Below are 23,336 nucleotides of genomic sequence, written 5' to 3'. Positions count from 1 at the left end.
GTGCTAACTTCAAACAAACCATTCTGTATTTTTATCTTTCTTTATCCCCGCCCAGAGTTTAAGGCTAGGGGCACGGATTTTATTCATTCAATCCTGATTTCAGTTGCCAAGCTGTGTTTAGGACCTGGATTAGAAAATCCAGACATTGATGAATTCCATCAACAATGTCCACATTTTGGAGTCTGAATGCCCTGTATGCATTTGTACTCTATTTAATAACCCTGTTACAATACAAAAATCAAGGTTTATTGTAGTAATTTTATATGTAAAATCAATTAATAATGAAAATTCTGGCAGAAAAGAGGTCACAAAAATAACTTAGCATCTCATATAAAAAGGAAAAATGGAGAGGAGAAAGTAGCAGTTAGCCATGGTCTTTTTAGATAATTTATCAAAGGTTTACCTCCGAGGTCATAAAGCATCTTACACAAAATGCATCTAGCTGCTACTCTCTTTTTTCTTTTATTTTCATGGCATCCTTTCTGCAATAAATTTTCACTACATGATGGCATCTTGCATTTAATTTCTACAATACATCTTGATTTTATATTGTAATATGTTTTAGGGCAATTCGAGGCATTGAGAGATATTGCACCACTACTAGGGGGCACGAAAGTGTGCAAATATTAAACACACGTTCTTGTGGTCGTAAACCATTTAATTTTCCTATTATTATTTATAAAGTGACAACCAATTCTGTAGCTTTGTACAATAGTAGGACTAAAAAAAAACCAACCATGTAGTTGCAACAAGACAAGCTGGACATACAGGAACAGAAGGTGATGTGGGCCCTGCTCAAACAAGCTTGCATTCTTTATAATTCTTTATTTTGTTGTGCATAGTTTTGTCAAGGACATCATTACAACCATAGAAAAATCAGCCTTAGAAAGAGACATGTCCAGTAATTAGCATAGACATAGGAAAACAGCACATTTTTATTGTAAGATCAGACAAGATTAACACTGTGCAAGGCATTCAGTCCTATATCATCACCATCATCTTGAAGAATGAGGTGTGGGTTGCATTCTTTATAGAATGTTTAATGTTTATTAATATTTGTTTATAGCTGCTCATGTACTTTTTGCACCTTAATTAAAAATAAAACATTAAACGGCATGTACCATAATAAATAAACCTTAAAATGGAAGTGATAAAACGTGACAGTCAAAAACACTCATAGAAAATACTTATGTGTACGAATTAAATTCTGCAGTCCTCAAACTAGGGAAAAAAAGTTTGAAACAAAAACCAATGTAATGATCTGCTCATAATTTACCAAGCTATAATGCTGCTCTGTTCTACAAATGGTAGGTACAGGCCTACTACAGCAAGTGCATCATCATACTGTAGATGACAATAACAGGAAATATATTCTTATAAAGCACAACATATTATAACATCACTTTAAAAATAGCCTCTTGCTGGATAAAATGTTTATAGCATATAAAGAATGCTGCCTCTACTTAACTCCGCTTGATTATGTCAACTCATGTCTACCTACTTTGCTGTATACATCTTTGCTGTTTAAGATTTTTTTTTATTATTATTATTATTTTACTGAGAAAATAGAGAGAACATAAATTAAGCAGATATTCACTTTTAACATTCCAATTTCTGACCGATTTAATGAAGATTTCACATTGTCCTATTTTTGTAATTTTTATAACTTTATGTAAATTATTGGTTACTGGATTCTTCCTTTTGTTTTATGATCCACTTCTTTCCTCTTCCTTATTCATCTGGACGCTTGTGTCAATAAAGGTAGAAACAAGTGGCTAAAGGGTCTCTCCACCCACAATGACCAATTCTGCTTTTAGAAGTGGTCTCAGCCTGGGAAAATGGTCCAAGTGATGTGGTGGGAGTCAAGACAGGTCGTGAAAATGAGAGAGGAGAAGTTTGCCTAGCGCAAAACTAATTTAATAGGCTTATTTATTGAAAAAGGAGGTGGGCAAGGCTAGTATTGCCCAACAGGGCATCAAAAAGTAAAAAAAAAAAAAATTAAAATGCGAATGGTTATAGTAACCCTTTACGTTGAATGTCAGCTATGTCTCTCTTGTATAACATATTTCCCTTTGCTTTTTTAGAAAAAAGGAACACATATGTAACACTTTACTTAAAATTAAGTGATGTAATAACATCGCAGGCCTTTTAATGTGTCATGTTTAAAACATGTTTCTGTCCTTATAACAGAATATAAACCAAAGAAAGTCTGGTCTGGACAGTCTTTCATCAGAAATACAATGCTCTATAGGTTGCATACATACTAAGTTTAGTGTACTGTGTGCGCAAAATTAAGGCTATTAAATCCGCTCCCAAGGTTAAAATAACAAGGTCCTTCAAAAAATTTAATCTTGAATCCTTTCTAAAGGACATCAAGAACCTCCCATGGCACAGATTAAACATTATCCCGGATCTAGACTGTGCTGTTGAATTCTTTCAGTCTGAACTCCTACAAATTTGGAATCTGCATGCCCCGCTGCGTAAGGTGAGAGTAAAAGGAGCACATATGAACTGGATCACAGCTGACCTCATCCAAATGTACCAGTTTCGGGATTCTTTGTGGTCAAAGTTTAAGCGTACTGGCTCTATGAATGATCACTGTGCATATAGACAATGGCGAAATATATGCACAAAACAAACAAAATTGGCCAAAGCCCAATATTTCTATGACAATCTGAACAATAACATCTCAAACCCTAGAAACTTTTGGAAAGTCATAAATAAACTACAAACTCCCCCAATCCACTCCCAACCCTCCACTGTCAAAGTGGATAACCAAACCCTGAAACTTCCCTTAGATGTAGCAAATGCCTTTAACAATTATTTTGTAGGATGCTCTACTGCCCTGATTGCCAAGCTAATAAATGGCACACATCCTGAAACTACAAATGTGGATCAGGTCTCACTAAATTTGCAAACGCCCAATATAGACAAGTTCACTTTTAGACCTGTACCTGTTAGTGTCATTGAAAAACATCTTAATAATCTAAAAATGAAAAACCAGTCCGGGGGGGCGGAGCCTGGCAGAGTACCGGAGCAGACACGCTTTCTCCGAGCTCCGCAACAATCCATGAAAATCGCAAGTTTTGCGGCTGATAACGGGCACATAGACGGTCCACAAAACATATTTACGGTACAGCAACCGACATGGGCCGAAAAAATAAAAAGCCGAAAGCCGATAAGGACTTCCCAAGTCGAGATATCGGCGAACTATTCCGCAATAAGCAGCAGGCCGCGTGGGACAAGATGGCCGCCCTGGGAGATGATTTCTCCTGTTCCTCGGAGGAATACTCCGTCGACCCGGAGGAAGGAGCTGCCGCTAACCTAAGTGCTGGCCCCGGGCACAAGAAGCGGGACGACGGGGAGCCTGTTACGGCAACTATGCTGAGGGCGATGCTTGCTGAACTGCGCGCCAACATTGCGGGAGACATGGCCCACTTCCAAAAGGCGGTGGACTCCGCGACAACCAAAATTGCCCAACTGGAGGCAGCGCACAGCACCCACGACTCCAGACTATCTGTAGTGGAGAAGAGGTTGGAAGAGATGGAAAAGCTACACGCTAATACAACGGGCAGACTGGACACGCTGGAAGATGTGAGGAGAAGGTACAACCTCAAGTTCAGAGGGGTGCCGGAATCTGTAGGGGTCTCCGACTTACCTCACTTTCTTCGAAGGTTCATTGCGGCCTACATGCCGCCTAAACAAGCGAAGGCAGTCAAACTCGATGGTATGTTTCGGATCCCGGTACCAAAAACTGCTCCACCCTCCACAACTCCGGACCTCATAGTTCGTTTCCAGTCGCTACAGGACAGGGCCATGCTCCTCGCAGCAGTGAGGGGGAAGAATCAAATAACATTTGAAGACGCCACGCTGCAGATCTTCCCGGACCTCACCAGAAACACACTAGCCTGGCGCCGCTCCCTGCGCCCACACCTGCAGCTTATGCGGGCACAGGACATTACCTACCGCTGGGGCATGCCGAGGACTCTCCTTTTCCAGGTACAGGGGGAAGCATACCGAGTGAGCACCCTGCAAGACCTCAAAGAACAACTGCACAAGCTGGGCTTTCCCTCCCCGACTGCTACTTCTGGGTCTGGACTGGCTCGTATTGACCCGGCTGCAATCCGGGAGTTCGTGCCCCGCGCTGCACGGGTCTCCCCAAAACCCGGACCTGCGACCTGACTGCAGAATCTGAGACCGTCCCAACAGCAGCATACTAGGGCATTACAGCTCCTTAAATATCAGGACTAGCCGAAAGATGACATCCAAATGTTTTTTTTCTGTTTGTTTTTTTTTTTACACTCAGTTTTATTACCACCGTATGGTCTTTCATTTTAATGTATTCTATTTCCTTTTTGTTTAAAGTACCGTGCACTTGCTATACTCTGCCATAGGTACACGCATACGATAACTACGACACATAGTCACATAACGGGGAGAGCTTCTTATTGCCTTATAGGTCTGCTTATAAAGCTCGGAACACAGACCAAACCGGCCCCTAACACGCTCGCTGATACTCTGTCTAACATGACACATAATCTACTGAATTACCCCCCCCACCTCTCACTTATCATAACCCACAGGGACTCTTGAGCCCCCTAATCCTACCCCAACAGGAAAGAGAGGGTGACCCCATAGGTGGTGGCACCTATTAGTTCCCATAGCGATTTGCATCACCACCAATGTTATGCCTTTTCTGACACTAACTTTCTGTTAACATAAAAATGTGCAATGCTTATAATGTCACGTATGTATACAAATATGCGATTGTGAAGCCTGCATACGCTGTCGTGGCAATGTATGCTTCTATTGTTCTTTCCTGCACAACCAAAATAAAGAATTTAAAAAAAAAAAAAAAAAAAAAACAGTCCGGACCTGACCAAATCCCAGCAATGCTGTTGAAGCTCAGTGCACCGGCAATTGCTAAACCCGTCGCAACTCTAATTAATGAATCCTTGGTGTCTGGATACTTACCCAAACTTTGGAAGACTGCAAGAGTAGTGCCTATCCATAAAAGTGGTGACACTACCTTGGTTTCTAACTATCGCCCTATATCATTGCTCCCAGTATTGTCAAAAATCTTAGAAAAATGTGTCCATACGCAACTATGTGAGTATTACCAACAATCAAACTATCTGACCCCTGATCAATCGAGCTTTCGCCAGAATCACTCCACTACAACTGCCCTCTTAAAAGTTTGCAATGACATCCAAACTGGCATGGAACAAGGAGACCTAACTGGAGCTATTTTCCTTGATTTTGCTAAGGCCTTTGACACAGTAGACCACGACATTCTACTGCACAAACTCAAAAACTCAGGTATTGGTGATCATTCGCTAAACTGGTTTCGATCGTATGTATCGGAACGCTCGCAATATGTGTCCATTTCTGACAGCGACTCCCTCCCTCTCCCAGTCACGTGTGGTGTTCCCCAAGGTTCCATTCTCGGCCCCCTACTATTTTCATTATTTATAAATGATCTGCCTAATGTCTGCAAATCCTCAAATGTACACATGTACGCAGATGACACGGTAATCTATGCGAGCAATTCCGATCTACCGCAGCTTGAGGCTGTGCTCCAAGACCAGTTTACAGAGGTTGAAAAGTGGATCGCAAAAAACAAACTGTTCCTGAACACTGACAAAACTGTCACAATGATCTTTGGAACAGTACCTAAATTACACAAATTACACAATTCTCACCTATCCATCAAAACAATTTCAAATGGCACACTGACCGCAGTCCACTCTTTCAAATACTTGGGTATGATGTTAGACCCCAATCTATCTTTTGGCCTGCACATAGAAAAGCTTGCATCTAAACTTTATCCAAAACTAGGTGCCCTGTACAGAAACAAATCCTGCCTAAGCCCTTCAGTAAAGGAAAAGATTGTACAGCAAATGCTGATGCCAATCATTGATTATGGGGATGTAGTATATGCATCTGCATCGCAATCCCTCATTAATAAACTCAACACATTGTATAACTCGTTCTGCCGATTTGTGCTACAATGTAATTACAGGACCCACCATTGTGACATGCTAAAAGAACTAAACTGGCTGTCGCTGGAATCCAGACGCACCCTTCATCTTTCTAGCCTTGTGTTTAAGAGCTTTTCTGGGAAACTCCCACCCTACCTGAACGCAATGCTTTCCCCGGCTGTTCCCACTTCCTACAACCTCCGATCTAGTACCAACACTTTACTTAGTCTACCTCAATATAAAAAGAAAGCAGCCCGATCCTCCTTCTCCTACAGAGCACCGCATTTGTGGAACGACCTCCCGCACAAATTAAAATCTTCCCTAAGTTTAAAGTCCTTTAAGAGATCCTTCTCTACATACCTCAAAACAGAATGTACCTGTCATGGTTGATTATATATTTCCTACCTGTTCTATGTTAAATGTTGTATATATTGTATATTAATTTTGTATTTTATTGTACACTAACTGTAACAATGCAATGATTTGTGGACCCAGGACATACTTGAAAACGAGAGAAATCTCAATGTATCTTTCCTGGTAAAATATTTTATAAATAAATAAATAAATACATTAAATCATGCAGTTGTTTATAGGCAAAATAATATATATAACACTGCAAATCCTTTTTTTTTTTAAATGGTTATTCAAAAAAGAGAATTTAAAGAAATGTATATCACATAGTGCATTCAAGCACCCAAACTACACACAAACACAAACTGCATTCAAACACTCAACATAAATACACATCTACATTCACACACTTACTCCACACAAAAACATGCTTACATTCAAACACAGAGACACTGCTCACAAATACAAACCTGCAAGGATGGACAAATGGTAAATCCCCAGCTGGAAAAGCATCATGGGAATTGTTACTGTTCTGGATCTACCTTTTAGACACCTTTGCACTAGAGGGGCCCTAAATGTTCACTGTACCAGGGCCTCTCTGTATTTCACCAGGGCCTCTCTGTATTTCATCTGTAGTTTCACCGCTGTCCCAGCTTCACAATTTTCTAATGCTGTACTCTCTCTCTACTGTCCATATATGCAGTCTACAGTGCTGAATTCCTAGGAAATTAGTAAATACATAGAATAAGGATTGCTAACCCTAGTACTTCTAGATGTCAAGTAGGGGGATGTGGACAGGAACCATAGACCATTTCTTGCAATATTTATAACATGCCCATAGTCCCTGCTTGGCTTTAAACATTACTGCAAAAAATGTTCATTAGACAAAAAAAAACTTTATTAATAATGACAACTTCATATTTAAATATATGATTTTTATAATATTAACTTTACTAAAAAAAAAAAAAGCAGATTATGACAGTGACAGATCTGCTTTTAGCAAGATGTGTTTTTTTTGTTTTTTTTGGGGGGGTTTTTAGTTGATGATGTAATATAAACACAGGGGCATGTTAACCCAGCTGTGCTCAAGATAGAAATCCTAATGGAAAAACATGGTCTGTTGTGCATTAAATATTATTATAATAGGATTTAAGCTAATTATACTTTGATTGCAAGATTATAGGTTTGACATTTTGAAATATTTGGATGATTCATATTTTGCTGAGTTTATCTTTTATTTTTACTATTGGTTGATGTGACGGAGCTCCTTTACTTTGATTGAGTACCTCCACCAGAACAGCTTCCTAGCTGCTCCCAGGGGACTCTGGAGCGCTTCAACCCAGTCGCCAAAGCTTGACTGGGGTCTCTGAGGACCTCTTCCACCCATACCAGGCTGCAGCAATCTTCTTCCAGGCAGGTATCATCCCCTCTGCCTTTGCCTCTTCTGTTCCTCTCACAGGCAGATATTGACATCTCTGCTTCTGCTGCCTCCAACTTTACAAAGGCCCTTGTGGCTTTCTGGCCTAGCTCTCTCTTAACACGTCCTTGGGATCAGAAGCCAATGCAGCAAGCCAAGAGATCCTAAACCTCTATTACTGGAATCCCCAAACAAACCAGACAGTACATACAGTTCATACTCAATCCAATACATATACAAAATCGTATGGGGAATCATACAGGTACTCATAATAATACAATCTAATTACAATTACAAAGGGGTGGAGAAAAGACAAGGACGAACTAGTCTGCCTGCCTGTATAAACCATAATATGCAAATCCACTTTAATATATGTAAATTAACTAGCCTTGCTATTCCGATAAATTCCGAACGAAATACTACACTATACAGGGAGTGCAGAATTATTAGGCAAGTTGTATTTTTGAGGATTAGTTTTATTATTGAACAACAACCATGTTCTCAATGAACCCAAAAAACGAATTAATATCAAAGCTGAATATTTTTGGAACTAGTTTTTAGTTTGTTTTTAGTTATAGCTATTTTAGGGGGATATATGTGTGTGCAGGTGACTATTACTGTGCATAATTATTAGGCAACTTAACAAAAAACAAATATATACCCATTTCAATTATTTATTTTTACCATTGAAACCAATATAACATCTCAACATTCACAAATATACATTTCTGACATTCAAAAACATAACAAAAACAAATCAGTGACCAATATAGCCACCTTTCTTTGCAAGGACACTCAAAAGCCTGCCATCCATGGATTCTGTCAGTGTTTTGATCTGTTCACCATCAACATTGCGTGCAGCAGCAACCACAGCCTCCCAGACACTGTTCAGAGAGGTGTACTGTTTTCCCTCCTTGTAAATCTCACATTTGATGATGGACCACAGGTTCTCAATGGGGTTCAGATCAGGTGAACAAGGAGGCCATGTCATTAGATTTTCTTCTTTTATACCCTTTCTTGCCAGCCACGCTGTGGAGTACTTGGATGCGTGTGAAGGATGCAGACTTCTTCCTGTACCACTGCTTGAAGAAGGTGTCTTCCAGAAACTGGCAGTAGGACTGAGAGTTGAGCTTGACTCCATCCTCAACCCGAAAAGGCCCCACAAGCTCATCTTTGATGATACCAGCCCAAACCAGTACTCCACCTCCACCTTGCTGGCGTCTGAGTCGGACTGGAGCTCTCTGCCCTTTACCAATCCAGCCACGGGCCCATCCATCTGGCCCATCAAGACTCACTCTCATTTCATCAGTCCATAAAACCTTAGAAAAATCAGTCTTGAGATATTTCTTGGCCCAGTCTTGACGTTTCAGCTTGTGTGTCTTGTTCAGTGGTGGTCGTCTTTCAGCCTTTCTTACCTTGGCCATGTCTCTGAGTATTGCACACCTTGTGCTTTTGGGCACTCCAGTGATGTTGCAGCTCTGAAATATGGCCAAACTGGTGGCAAGTGGCATTTTGGCAGCTGCACGCTTGACTTTTCTCAGTTCATGGGCAGTTATTTTGCGCCTTGGTTTCTCCACACGCTTCTTGCGACCCTGTTGACTATTTTGAATGAAACGCTTGATTGTTCGATGATCATGCTTCAGAAGCTTTGCAATTTTAAGAGTGCTGCATCCCTCTGCAAGATATCTCACTATTTTTGACTTTTCTGAGCCTGTCAAGTCCTTCTTTTGACCCATTTTGCCAAAGGAAAGGAAGTTGCCTAATAATTATGCACACCTGATATAGGGTGTTGATGTCATTAGACCACACCCCTTCTCATTACAGAGATGCACATCACCTAATATGCTTAATTGGTAGTAGGCTTTCGAGCCTATACAGCTTGGAGTAAGACAACATGCATAAAGAGGATGATGTGGTCAAAATACTAATTTGCCTAATAATTCTGCACTCCCTGTATAGTGTTCATTCCATATCCCTGGAGATGCACTACAATATTCACAGGCGGGGATTATATAGCTCAAACGCAATCATGAGGAGCTTTTCAGCTTCACCTCTTACAAATGCATCTCTTTTTTTATTCTGATTCATGAGTTGTATTGCTCTACCATTTTTTGTCTTTGAATGAGACGCATTTGATTGAAGCCCGTGGGGAAGGAGTCACAAGAAGTTTCGTTTGGCTCTGTATTTTAGGTAAATGTATTCTTTATTTTACAAATGGCTGGGCCTGCAGTTGTGAGAGGGGCATGTTACCTTCTTAAACCCCCTCCTCATCTTCCTCAGTCCTCAGTCCCAGTGACCTGCCGTTTTTTCCATCGCCGGTTTCTTCCCGTCCGCGGTCTTTTCGCAGGGGTCTTGTCAGCGGGTCCTGCTTGCATGGCCGTGGAGGGGGTCCTTTGCTGTGCTGTCCATAGTGGTTGCGTGTCAGGCAGGGGCTTGGCTTTCGGTGAGCGCTGCTTATTTAGTCCCCGTTTCAGGTAGTGGCGGTCTGCCCCCTTGCTGAGCATGCTCTCTCCACCAAACACACAGCTTCCTGATCCTCCTCACTGACCGCTAACCTGTGCCTTCAGGCTGGGCACTATGGGAGTAGGAGAGCCTGGTCTAAGCCAGCAATGCCAGGCACGGTGTGCCAATACATCAGGAATAAGGGTGATACATTGTTACAAGCTGAACCCTTTCCGCCCTGGCTCTTGTGGAGTCAGCCCGGCTACCACGCTGGCGGCTCAGCTTGCTGCACGTCCCATTTTTTTCTACCCTCCTTGCGGTTAACCCCCTCACTGCCTGCATCGCTTTTCACACATGCACAGCTTCACTCACTACCTCACATGTGCCCATGTGGCCGCCCTGTATACCATCTCATGTATTTTAACTTTTTGTGCATTAACTATATCCTGGAAGTCTGTGTTCTATTACGATTTCCGTGTTCAATCGGTAACACGTGTCTGTCATTGCAGTGACTGTAGTAAGTATCTCTATACAATTAATAATATATTTTCCATCACTATACTGCTATTCACGTACGCACGAAGACTCATACGTTATATATACTATTAATTAATAGCAGATTGCAGAACCTGCAGACTGATAATGATAGTTGTGTGAGGACAATATCCTATTTTGTGTAATTTTTAATAATGATCTTTGGTACAGCGATGCCAGTACCCCGTGGGTTCTACACGCGTTTGCGCATTCTTTTTCATACTTACATACTCCATACGGCCTGATCACCTGGACTCCGCGGTTCTTCCTCGTACCTCGCCCCCCTCTTTCTTTTCACTCGCACAGTACGTCCCCTCTCACTCATCCCTCTCCCCTCTTAGTTAGCAGTTGCCACTCACACCGGGTCTCGTGACCCCCGTGGGGCTTACCCCAACTCTGTTTGTTCCCTACTGCCGGGTTCGCTCCTTTTCAGCCGTCCACCTGGACACTGTCATGCTTGCTCTGCTTTCGGTTACGGTTGGCCCTGCGGTATTTCCTTGTCTCACACTCTCGTCTCCTATGCACATTCAACAATCAATCCTCTCACACTACTTTCCCTCCCCTCTTAGTTAGCTGTGGCTGGCTGTCAGGGTCCTAGGCGTCCACTAGTTGGTAATTTCGCCCCCCCGGCTTCTTCGCCTTAGGCTAGTGGTCCCGCGAGGCCAACACCCATCCTCATACTCGGAGGTACTACGCCCCTCGGGCCAAATCATAGTTAGTCGCCTCGCATGTGGCATAGAGAGGGCCTCACCTGTCACTCCCATTCTATCTTATGATTAACTGTCACTGAGAGGCCGCCACCCCGCCACAACATTCAGTGGCCACGTTATCCCCTCGCGCCAACGCATAGATAGAGCCTCTCACGCCGCTTGGCATCTAGCAGGGCCTCACCTGTCACCAAACCTAGATTTTAATTGCTTTGCCTTTTGGCATTAGCTAGTATGCCAGCACGCTCACTCACTCACACATTTTTCACACTCTTGCGCACATTGGGTCGCTTGTGGGCTGTTATTAGTATCTTTTTCGTGCGATCAGTCCTGTGCCTCTTCCTACTCTTTCAAAGTGGCCCTGCCTACGGCCTCTCCTGTAGCCGATACCTTTCCCGGCGTTTTTCGGGGCATGATCGCGGGCTGCTAGCCTCGGTAGCTCGGGGTCGTCATCGTTTCACGTCTGGCTCGCTCTCTTTTTCTAGCATTCACGGTGCTCGTGTTTGGTCCGGTCTTCCCCTTGAGGCTCCTTTCCCACACATACTGTTACTGTCTCTGTCGATTATGTTGTCTGTATTCGATTTTCGCTTCTTTTACCACCTCTTACTTACTTCCACTCTACTTATCCAGTCTACAACTTCCCATGTTGTTTCAAGTTTCATTCACACGCAGTTTCATCTCCTCATACCAGCATTTTCCCATACTCAAGGCATTTCAGGTTCCAGGAATTTTCAATTTACAGATATCCCATCAACATCCTAGTATTTCGATCACAATCAGTCCTAATCATGCTTGTCATCACGAACCGGGCATCAACCTTTCTATGTAGGGTGATATCTGCTTGATCCAAGGATAATCCGACCGCCATACTGGGGTCAAGAAGGAATTTTTTCCCTAGCTTGTTGCAAATTGGAAAGCGCATCAAACTGGGTTTTTCGCCTTCTTTTGGATCAACCGTTTAATCACAGATGTGAGGTAGGCCGGAATTGGGGGACCCTAGTCCTCGTCAGCCAGGTAACTAGGTAGTCTAGTTGTCAAGACGCTTTACAGGTTCTCACCTATTCATGCGGTCTATTGATTACCTTCTCTCCCCCACACTTAGTCTGCGATAGATGGCCATACATGTTTTATTCCTTACTTCCCCTTGCACTAGTTAGACCAGTGGTAGTCAACCTTTTTTTACCTACCGCCCACTAATGCATCTTTCTTGATGGAAAAATTTCCTTACCGCCCACCAGTTTTTGCGCAAGTGCAGAATATTGGTTAAGAAAGGAGGGTATGTACATTTATCTTTTTATTTCTACTTTTATGCATGTTTATAATGTTTTTAACTTTATAAAGTTTAATTAGAAAACAATAAAGTAAATTTAAATTAGCTTTACTAGTGAGATCCTTGAGGTTGATGCTGCAAGACTAAATATTTTATATCTGGTTCGATTTTCGTAAGGAACAAACGAAGGTCTCCTCTTTCGGTGATATTCAGACGGTTTCTCTGTTTGCTCATAATATGATTAACAGCACTAAAGCCTGATTCTACAAGATATGTGGTAGGGAAAGGTATTAATAAGTTGAACATCATTTTCCACATATTTGGATATAACGCAGGCATTTTTTTATTTTGCCAGAGTTTTTGGTATCCACCACTGCCAAAATTACATTTACTCTCTTCGTCATATTTAAGTTCTAATAGTTCTTCTTGGCAAGTTATATCAACCTCAGCAACATTTGCTGTAAAAGGATTTATCATCCAGTCATGCACCTTTAAGTTCAAAATATCTTGAAATCGTTTTTCCATATCCAATTTGAGTTCCTTGAGGTGGCTACTGAACCTTTCAATATCCCCCGGAGTTACATCATTGTTTATAGAGGACAATTCAGGAAACTGATGAAATTCTCTCTTTAAAATATTATGACGGAGAAGATCAAGCTTTTCGATAAATAATGACACAATATTTTTGCAACTTATGAGAGTTATATTGGCTCCTTGAAGCTGCAAATTTATTTCATTAAATCTCTTGAAAATGTCTGCCAAATAAAAGGCATCATTCTTTACGTTTTTTAACTGTTCATAGAGACCAGCCTCATTATCACTTTCAAAAAACTGTACGACACTATCAAATAATGCAACAAAACGAGACAAGCATGTACCCTTTGAGAGCCATCGAACTTCTGTATGTAAAAGTAACCTAATAAACTGCTCGTTATTATCCTGGCACAGCTGTCGAAACATTCTATCACACTTGGCATTAGATTTGATCTTATTTACAGCTTTAATTATTATACTTAATGATGAATGGAGACTTGTACTTAAATGTTTTCCTACAATATGTTGTCTGTGCACAACACAATGAATACACAAAACGTTTGGCACTTCTTCCTTCAAGTAAGCAACAAACCCACGATAGCGGCCTACCATTGATGGTGCTCCATCAGTAGCACATGCAACAATATTGTTCAAGGGTATATTATTTTTTGCAAAGTATGATTTCACAGCATTAAATATTGATAATCCTTTCGTATCTGTAATCAGATTGACAGTGAATAGCATTTCTTCTTGCAATGTATTGTTTTCATCAAGGTACCGTACATATGTCATCAGTAGAGCATTATTATCTGCAATGACAGACTCATCCAATTGTATGGAAAATTTCGAATTTTGGAGAATACCTATAAGTTTATTTTCAACATTAGCCGCCATTTCGTCAATGCGTCTCTTTACTGTGTTATCGCTAAGGGGCAATGTTTTTAAAACTTCAGGTATATCCTGATGCATTACTGTTGAGATAAATTCTTTGATAGAGGGTATTATCAAAGTTTCTCCAGTATTATGGCTTTTACCACTTTTTGCAATTAAGTGTGATATACGATAAGCTGCAGTTAATCCATCCTCATTCTTTGCATGTTGTTTTTGAAAGGATGTAGCTATTGTTGGACGTTTTTGAAATCTTTTATAGATCTCCTGAAAATATTCAATGGGCTTATCTTTATCTTGCGAATGCTTTGTAGCGAGATGTTCTCTCAATCGACTTGGCTTCATTGCTTCATTAGATAATGTCTTGTGGCACAGTAAACACATTGGAAGCTGTTTATTTGTAACAGATTCAATGAAACCCATCTTCAGATACTCTGGTAAATAGCCACGAGCATATTTCTTTTTTTCAGACATGGGTTCTAAATTAGTTTCACAATTTAACAATTACTTTTACTCTTACCACGTTTTGATCTGCACTACACACAGTGCTCCCCCCCCTCTTTTCTCTTTTATTACAAACTCCAAAAACAATGCTGTATTAGGTGCCAATTTTTATTAAGTGTCACCATCAAAAGAAATTCCTTTTCCTGCCTTCTTCTTTACCTTCCTTAGTATATATCACTATATCAAGGATCTCTTTTTCCCTTTTTTTATTTTCTCCTTCTCCTTCCCTTACTTATTTTTTTCTTTTATTTTACAAGATAACAAAACTTAATTTATAAGCCAGACTAAACACTGCTTACTCTCCTCCTTTATTTTATCCCCTTTTCTTAATTTTCTTCCCTTTTTTTATCTTTTTTTTTTATCTCTTTTCTTTTACCTTCCTTAGGAACAAAAGTAACGCTGAGCTAGGTAGCCCACTTTTTATTAGCCAACAACAATTCTCTCTTTTTTCCTGCCTATAACTTTTCTTTCTCTTATTTTGCAACTGCTAATTTGTAAACCAGACTAAACACTGCTTACTCTCCTCCTTTATTTTATCCCCTTTTCTCAATTTTCTTCCCTTTTTTTGTTGTTTTTTTTTTAATCTCTTTTCTTTTACCTTCCTTAGGAACAAAAGTAACGCTGAGCTAGGTAGCCCACTTTTTATTAGCCAACAACAATTCTCTCTTTTTTCCTGCCTATAACTTTTCTTTCTCTTATTTTGCAACTGCTAATTTGTAAACCAGACTAAACACTGCTTACTCTCCTCCTTTATTTTATCCCCTTTTCTCAATTTTCTTCCCTTTTTTTGTTGGTTTTTTTATCTCTTTTCTTTTACCTTCCTTAGGTACAAAAGTAACGCGGAGCTAGGTAGCCCACTTTTTATTAGCAGCTAACAACAATTCTCTCTTTTCTTCCTGCCTATAACTTTTCTTTCTCCTATTTTGCAACTGCTAATTTGTAAGCCAGACTAAACACTGCTTACTCTCCTCCTTTATTTTATCCCCTTTTCTCAATTTTCTTCCCTTTTTTTGTTTTTTTTTTAATCTCTTTTCTTTTACCTTCCTTAGGTACAAAAATAAGGCTGAGCTAGTTAGCCCACTTATTATTAGCCAACAACAATTCTCTTTTCTTCCTGCCTATAACTTTTCTTTCTCTTATTTTGCCACTGCTCTGCTCCGTTTCTGCCTGCGTCTGTCTGTCCCTGCTATCAATATCTACTCCTCCCCTTCCTCTTCCCGCGTGTTTGCGTGCATGCGCGCGTCCATTGATGTGCGCGCGCGCGCTCGCACCCGCCCGCCCCTTCTCGCACAAAAGAAAGGTTGATGGCTCACACCCTCCCGCCCTCTCGCGCACGTTGGTGTCTTGATGTGTGCGCTCGCTCTCTCGCGCTCGCGCCCTACCGCTCGCTCACTCACTCACTCGTTGGTGTCTTGATGTGTGGGCTCACTCTCTCTCTCTCGCGCGCGCGCGCGTCTGCTCACTCGCTCAATACGAGATTTTAATCTCCAAAGTCCCTACCGCCCACCTGGAATCCCGAAACGCCCACTAGTGGGCGGTAGGGACCAGGTTGACGAACCATGAGTTAGACGGTCCATTATAAGCGCCGGGCACCTAATTTTCACAACTCAGCTGCCTCCATACAGATAGATTTTTAGGTTGTTGATTGCTTTTATACAGGTTTCCTTTTTGCCCTCTTTTATTACAGGCCCTACCACGACGTCGGTTCCGGCACACCACAACCGACTTATTTCCCCCCCTTTTTTTTTATATCCTTTATGGCCTTATTTGCCCCTCACACAAATGTGAAGGCTGGGCCTGCAGTTGTGGGAGGGGCATGTTACCTTCTTAAACCCCCTCCTCATCTTCCTCAGTCCCGTTCGTTTTTCGGCGATTCACATGTCCCCATCCTCCACTCCGTTTATTTATTCTTTTCATTACACCTCATGGGTGGGCCCTCTTTTATTACAGGCCCTACCACGACGTCGGTTCCGGCACACCACAACCAACTTATTCCCCCCCTTTTTTTTTTATATCCTTTACGGCCTTATTTGCCCCTCACACAACATTATTTTAACATAATGCAAGTGAATAATGCCCAATAGGCATTAAAAATTAAGTTAAAACAAAACATTATTTCTGCTGTGTATTTGTACCTTATTTGGCATGATATACAATTTGCTAATTGTGTTGGAAATTCACATATAAATCAAAGTATATTTATTGCAGTCGAGTTATTCAATGATTCCACATGTTGGTAAAGGTGCTGGGGACCCTTGCAGATTGATACATATTATACATCTTATCAGGTGGGTGAAAAGGAAACTGCTTAAAGGGACACTATAGTCACCTGAACAACTTCAGCTTAATGAGGTTGTTCAGGTGAGTGCCTCAGCTCCCTGCAGCCTTTTTCTTGTAAGCACTGTATTTTCTGAGAAAATGCAGTGTTTACATTGGAAGCTTGGAACACCTCTTGTTGCAGTCAATCAGACGGCCACCAGAGGGACTTCCGAGTTCAGAGGCCCTAAAAAGGCCTCATTCACGTCTGACGTATTCACGCATGGGTGAATACTTCAGACGGGCTATCAGCACACAAAGCACTTTGTGTGCTGAGGCTGTCAGCACTGCTGTGGGAGTGGCTTCAGCTGACAGCTGAAGACCGAACCCACAGGGACTCTTTCTGGCCACAATAGCGGTTGAAGGGGGGGGGGGGGGGAGGAGACCTACTCTCCTTCCCCCCCCGGCCTCCACCCCTGGGCGGTGGGTGGGGGCCATGAAGATAATGAGGGGGGGACCTACTGTCCTCCCCCTCTCCGGCCCACACCCCTGAGCGGTGGGTGGGGGCCCTAAAATTAAAAATAAGGGGGGGGACCTACTGTCCCCCCCGGCCCCACCCCTGTGTGGCGGGTGGGGGCCCTAAAATAAAAAATAAGGGGGGGACCTACTGTCCCCCCCCCGGCCCCCACCCCTGTGCGGCGGGTGGGGGCCCTAAAATTAAAAATAAGGGGGGACCTACTGTCCCCCCCGGCCCCCACCCCTGTGCGGCGGGTGGGGGCCCTAAAAATAACAATAAGGGGGGGAACTACTGTCCCCCCCCGGCCCCCACCCCTGAGCGGTGGGTAGGGGCCCTAAAAGTAACAATAAGGGGGGGGACCTACTGTCCCCCCGCCGGCCCCCACCCCTGAGCAGTGGGTGGGGGCCCTAAAACTAACAATAAGGGGGGGGGACCTATTGTCCCCCCCAGCCCCCACCCCTGAGCGGTGGGTGGGGGCCCTAAATACAAAGGGGGGGGACCCTAGTTAACCCTCCCCCCCCCAAAAAAAAATCTCCCTACCTACCCCCCTCACCCTAAAAATAATGAGGGGGGGACCTTTAACTAAAAACCTGTAAAAAAAAAAAGATATAAAAACAACTTACCATTCGATGTTTTCTTTCTTCTAAAATCTTCTTTCTTCAGCCCCAAAAAAGGCCAAATAAAAAGCCATAATAACCGACGCAATTAAAAAAAAAAAAAAAAAACGAGCGCAAAAAAATAAATCCATGTTCACCCATGGAGGGCTCCGCGCAGACTGAGCTTTGCAGGGCGGGGGGAAGGCTTATAAAGCCTTGCCACGCCCTGCAATTAGGCTAAGAACACTCTGATTGGATTCATTATTAATAAGTGATACAGGGATCTCACTGCATCTCACTTAACTGTATGTGTATCTGCATTTGTGTCAGTGTTTGCAGTGGCGTCTCTAGGATTCATTTTTAGGGGGGGCACATGGTGGGCCAGGGACAAAAGTAGGGGGCACATTCATCCCCGCCCTTGTCGCAGTTTGACCCCGCCCCTGCCGCATATTAAGCCCCGCCCCCGACACAATGTGTTTTTTTTTGTTTTTTTTATATTCCCTGGTGGAGGATTCATTATTTTCCACCAGGGATTATTAAAAAACCAAACACATTTCCTTTGATACAGTGCCATAGTTGCCAACATTTGAAAAAAAAATTCCAAGGACATTTTGCAGCACAGCTATCAATTACTGTCTGTATATAATATCCCTGGACAGTCAGTGCTCTCTGTATAATACAGGGTTGTGTGTATAATAAATTGGGACAGTCAGTGCTCCCTGTATATTGCTGCTCTCTGTAAAATACATGGCTGTGTGTATAATATCCCAGGACAGTCAGTGATCCCTGTATAGTGCTGCTCTCTGTATAATACAGGTCTGTTTGTGTATAATATCCCAAGACAGAGAGCAGCACTATACAGGAACACTGACTATCCCGGGATATTATACACACACAGATCTGTATTATACAGATAACAGCACTATAGTATTATACAGATAGCTGAGCATATACCCAGTGGCGTACTAAGGGGGGGGCGGTCCGCCCCGGGTGCCATCCAGTAGGGGGGTGCCAGACTCTGTCCCTCCTGCTGGTCGTCCTCTCCCTCGCGGCTCAGGCGCTCAGTGAGTGAGTCAGAGCACAGGGAGGGGATTCCCAGCCTGTGTTCTGAGTCATCACTGAGCACCAGGGATGCTGTTATGGAGTGTGCCAGCAGGGGGAGCAGAGTGTGTATTCTGCCAGGTTTCTCCCCTGCGGCCACTCTGCCTGCACCTCCTGCACTGCCTGGGCTGGGATGGAGAGAGACAGCCTGAATTATGGTAAGATAATATAATTGTAAATTCACCCTCACCCCCTCCCTCAGTCACCCTCTCACCCCCTCCCTCAGTCACCCTGTCACCCCCCCCTCAGTCACCCAGTCACCTCCCTCAGTCCCTCAGTCACCCTGTCACCCCCTCCCTCAGTCACTCTGTCACCCCCCTCAGTCACCCTGTCACCCCCCCTCACCCTGTCACCCCCCTCAGTCACCCTGTCACCAGTCACCCCCCCCAGTCACCCTGTCACCCCCTCAGTCACCCTGTCACCAGTCACCCCCCCAGTCACCCTGTCACCAGTCACCCTGTCACCCCCCCTCCCTCAGTCACCAGTCAACCCCTCCCTCAGTCACCCTGTCACCAGTCACCCCCCTCAGTCACCCTGTCACCCCCCACAATCACCCTGTCACCCCCTCCCTCGTCACCCTCTCACCCCCTCCGTCAGTCACCCTGTCACGCCCCCTCAGTCACCCTGTCACCAGTCACCCCACCCTGTCACCCCCTCCCTCAGTCACCCTGTCACCCCCTCCCTCAGTCACTCTGTCACCCCCCTCAGTCACCCTGTCACGTCACCCTGTCACCAGTCACCCTGTCACCAGTCACCCTGTCACCCACCCTCAGTCACCCTGTCACCCCCCTCAGTCACTCTGTCACCAGTCACCCCCTCCCCAGTCACCCTGTCACCAGTCACCCCCTCCCTCAGTCACCCTGTCACCCCGTCACTCTGTCACCAGTCACCCCACCCTGTCACCAGTCACCCCCTCCCTCAGTCACCCCCCCTCAGTCACTCTGTCACCCCGTCACCCCCTTCCTCAGTCACCAGTCAACCCCTCCCTCAGTCACCCTGTCAACCCCTCCCTCAGTCACCCTGTCACCCCCTTCCTCAGCCACTCTGTCACCAGTCACCCCCTCCCTCAGTCACCCTGTCACCCAGTCACCCCCTCCCTCAGTCACTCTGTTACCCACTCACTCTGCCACCAGTCACCCCCTCACTCTGCCACCAGTCACCCCCTCCCTCAGTCACCAGTCACCCCCCTCAGTCAATCTGTCCGTCACCCCCTCCCTCAGTCACCCTGTCACCCCCTCCCTCAGTCACTCTGCCACCTGTCACTCCCTCCTTCCCTCACTCTGCCACCTGTCACTCCCTCCTTCCCTCACTCTGCCACCTGTCACTCCCTCCTTCCCTCACTCTGCTACCTGTCACTCCCTCCCACGCTCTGTCAGCCCCTCCCTCCTACGCTCTGCAACCTGTCCCCTCCTCACTCTGCCAACCCTATCCCACAGCACACTATGTGCCTTACAATGCCCTACACACACTACATCCCACCCCCACACTATGTGTCTTACCCATACTACATCCCTATCACCCCTACACCAGGTCTGTCTCCTAAATTACTATCAATAAAGATTTGTATCAGGACAAGTAGATTGTCACGGCAGACAAGTAGATTGGGCAAACACTTTAGTCCCTGGACAAGTAGTTTTTTTTTTAAAAAAAATTCAACACCCCTGCCCTCTCTGCCATATACACCCCCGCCATATACACACCTGCCTTGTCATAATATCCTCCCTGCTATAAACCCACTACCTGGCCATAATTCCCACCCTGGCATATACCCCTTTAACATGTCATATAATACCCACACTGCCATAATCCCCTCCCTGCTATATACCTCCACCGTATCATAATACACACCCTGCCATACACCCTGGCCCTGCCTTGACATAATATCCTCTCTTCCATATAACACACAATCCCATTGTTCCCACCCGTGACATAAAACACCATATACTCACCACCTCACCTGCAGTCACCTCCTTCAATCCACTGTGTGCAATGACACACACTGTCATAGTATCCACCACACTGTCCCACCCTGCCATATACCTTTCTCCTGATAGTAATACTCACCCACTTACATATACATCCACGTTGTCACATTCCCCCAGACAGATCGGACAGATATATACTGGAAGGCATTTAAACATTTTTATGGACCATATAGGAGTTTGTGTACGCCCTGCAGTAAGCCGGCAGCCGGGGTATGACGTCATCCTGGCATCGGCATCACTACTGGTCGTGCAAGTGAGCTGTGAAGGAAGAGCACAGAGATCCCAGCCCAGCAGCAACCGTTTGTCACTCCCAGAGTAAGGTAGGGAGGTTGGTTGGACCTCTTAATAACTAAATGCGTTTGTATATCTGTGGTTGTGTATATGTTTAGTAGATGACTCCCTAATTTGGTGTCCTTAAATATGTCAATCCCACATAAGGATAACAAATAAGTGAGTTATCTACTAAACAACCTAAAGATTAAAATTAAGAAAAAGGCTTTTTAAATTTTGATCCTTTAGCTATTTAGTAGAGAATTCCTTAAATTGGTGCCCTTATGTGAGATTCCATATGTAAAGATACCAAATTAGGGTGCTGTTTAGCAGATAGCTCCCTTATTTGGTGTCCTTAAATATGGCAATCCCACATCTCAGCATCTTGCCAACACTACACACAAACACATCCCTGCATTCCAGTGCAAACACTACATACAAACACACCTCTGTATTAAAACATAACCATTATAAATAACCACACCACTGCATCTCGCCAACACTACACACAAAAGCATGCCTGCATTAAAATGCCAACACTACATACAAACACACCCATTCATTCACTCACACTTACTCCATACAAAAGCATGCTTACATTGAAATATGCAAGCACTGCTCAATGCTACATACATTAAAAAAAATGTGGGTGTTTTGTACATTTTAAAGTGCAGGGGGGGGGGCAAAACTAGGACCCGCCCCGGGTGCCATATGCTCTAGGTACGCCCCTGCATATACCCCATGTCCCAATCTCTAGACTACTATTACCTGTCAACAGCAGCTCCCAGACGCGTGTAATAGGGCTAAAGTGTGCGGCAGCTCACACAGATGATTCAGCGGTAAGCGCACTCGCTGGCAGAGCCGAACTGAGAATCCAAAGCAGCCCTGGAAAAAAATGGATGCCATTTCTATAAGTCAATATGTATATATTGTACAGTAAGCACACAAGCTCACTGACATGCGCAAATAGGCTTACTGACAGACAAAACTCTCTGACTCACACACAAGCTTACTACAGACAAACTCACTTGTAAAAACACAAGGCTCACTACAAAGAAGTTTAGGGACACACACGAGCTCACTAAAGACAAGCTCGCTGACACACACATGCTCACTGAATAGAAGCTCACTGACACACGCAAGCAGTACCATCTTAACAGCGTTAAGGGCCCCCGGTCAAATCGGTGCACTGGGGCCCTTCCTACACAACAACTCACAGGAATAATTTTTTAAATTATTGATAGACTGCTGAGTACATACACACAGTACACTGAATATACACACACACACACACACACACAGATTTCTGAATGCACACAGGCGTTGCTGAATGCACACAGGCTGATTTATACACGTACACACAGACTGCTGAGTCCATACACACACACACACAGACAGACATACAGACTGCTGAGTCCATACACACACACAGACTGCTGAGTCCATACACACACACACACACACAGACTGCTGAGTCCATACACACACACACACAGACATACAGACTGCTGAGTCCATGCACACACACAGACACAGACTGCTGAGTCCATATACACACACAGACTGCTGAGTCCATACACACACAGACACACACACACAGACTGCTGAGTCCATACACACACATATACTGCTGAGTCCATACACACACACAGAGAGACTGCTGAGTCCATACACACACACACACAGACTGCTGAGTTCATACACACACACACAGACTGCTGAGTCCATACACACACACACACACACACACACAGACTGCTGAGTCCATACACACACACACAGACTGCTGAGTCCATACACACACACACACACACACAGACTGCTGAGTCCACACACACACACACACAAGCTTCCTCACTAGCAGACACACACACAAGCACACACACAAGCTTCCTCACTAGCAGAGACACACACACACACACACCTGAGCACATCAAGCCTACCTGTTGCTGGGGGTCAGCCATCTTCTGTCCTTTGCAGCAG

The 23,336-nt window shown here is 43.9% G+C and overlaps 1 protein-coding gene across 1 annotated transcript; it reads right to left on the bottom strand.

The window, feature by feature from the left end:
- Positions 1 to 7,601: 7,601 nt before the first annotated feature.
- Positions 7,602 to 14,598, bottom strand: LOC134612228 (zinc finger BED domain-containing protein 5-like). The gene is made up of 2 exons (XM_063456576.1): positions 13,095 to 14,598; positions 7,602 to 7,876 (listed from the first exon to the last, which is right to left on the bottom strand). The coding sequence occupies exons 1-2, from the start codon at positions 14,596 to 14,598 to the stop codon at positions 7,602 to 7,604; spliced, it is 1,779 nt and encodes a 592-aa protein (XP_063312646.1).
- Between the last annotated feature and the right edge of the window lie 8,738 nt (positions 14,599 to 23,336).

This window comes from Pelobates fuscus, chromosome 5 (genome assembly GCF_036172605.1).
Source record: "Pelobates fuscus isolate aPelFus1 chromosome 5, aPelFus1.pri, whole genome shotgun sequence".
Lineage (NCBI taxonomy): Eukaryota > Metazoa > Chordata > Amphibia > Anura > Pelobatidae > Pelobates > Pelobates fuscus.
The sequence above is the reverse complement of the archived record's forward strand: the minus strand, read 5'-3'. Positions and strand labels throughout refer to the sequence as shown.

What these genes read in the sequence shown, in the direction of transcription:
- LOC134612228 (XM_063456576.1), bottom strand. Translation starts at nt 14,598, where the DNA reads ATGTCTGAAAAAAAGAAATATGCTCGTGGCTATTTACCAGAGTATCTG. An exon ending in ACTTAAATATGACGAAGAGA is followed by an intron (nt 7,877 to 13,094) that starts GTAAATGTAATT and finishes TCTGATCCCAAG; the next exon opens with GACGTGTTAAGAGAGAGCTA.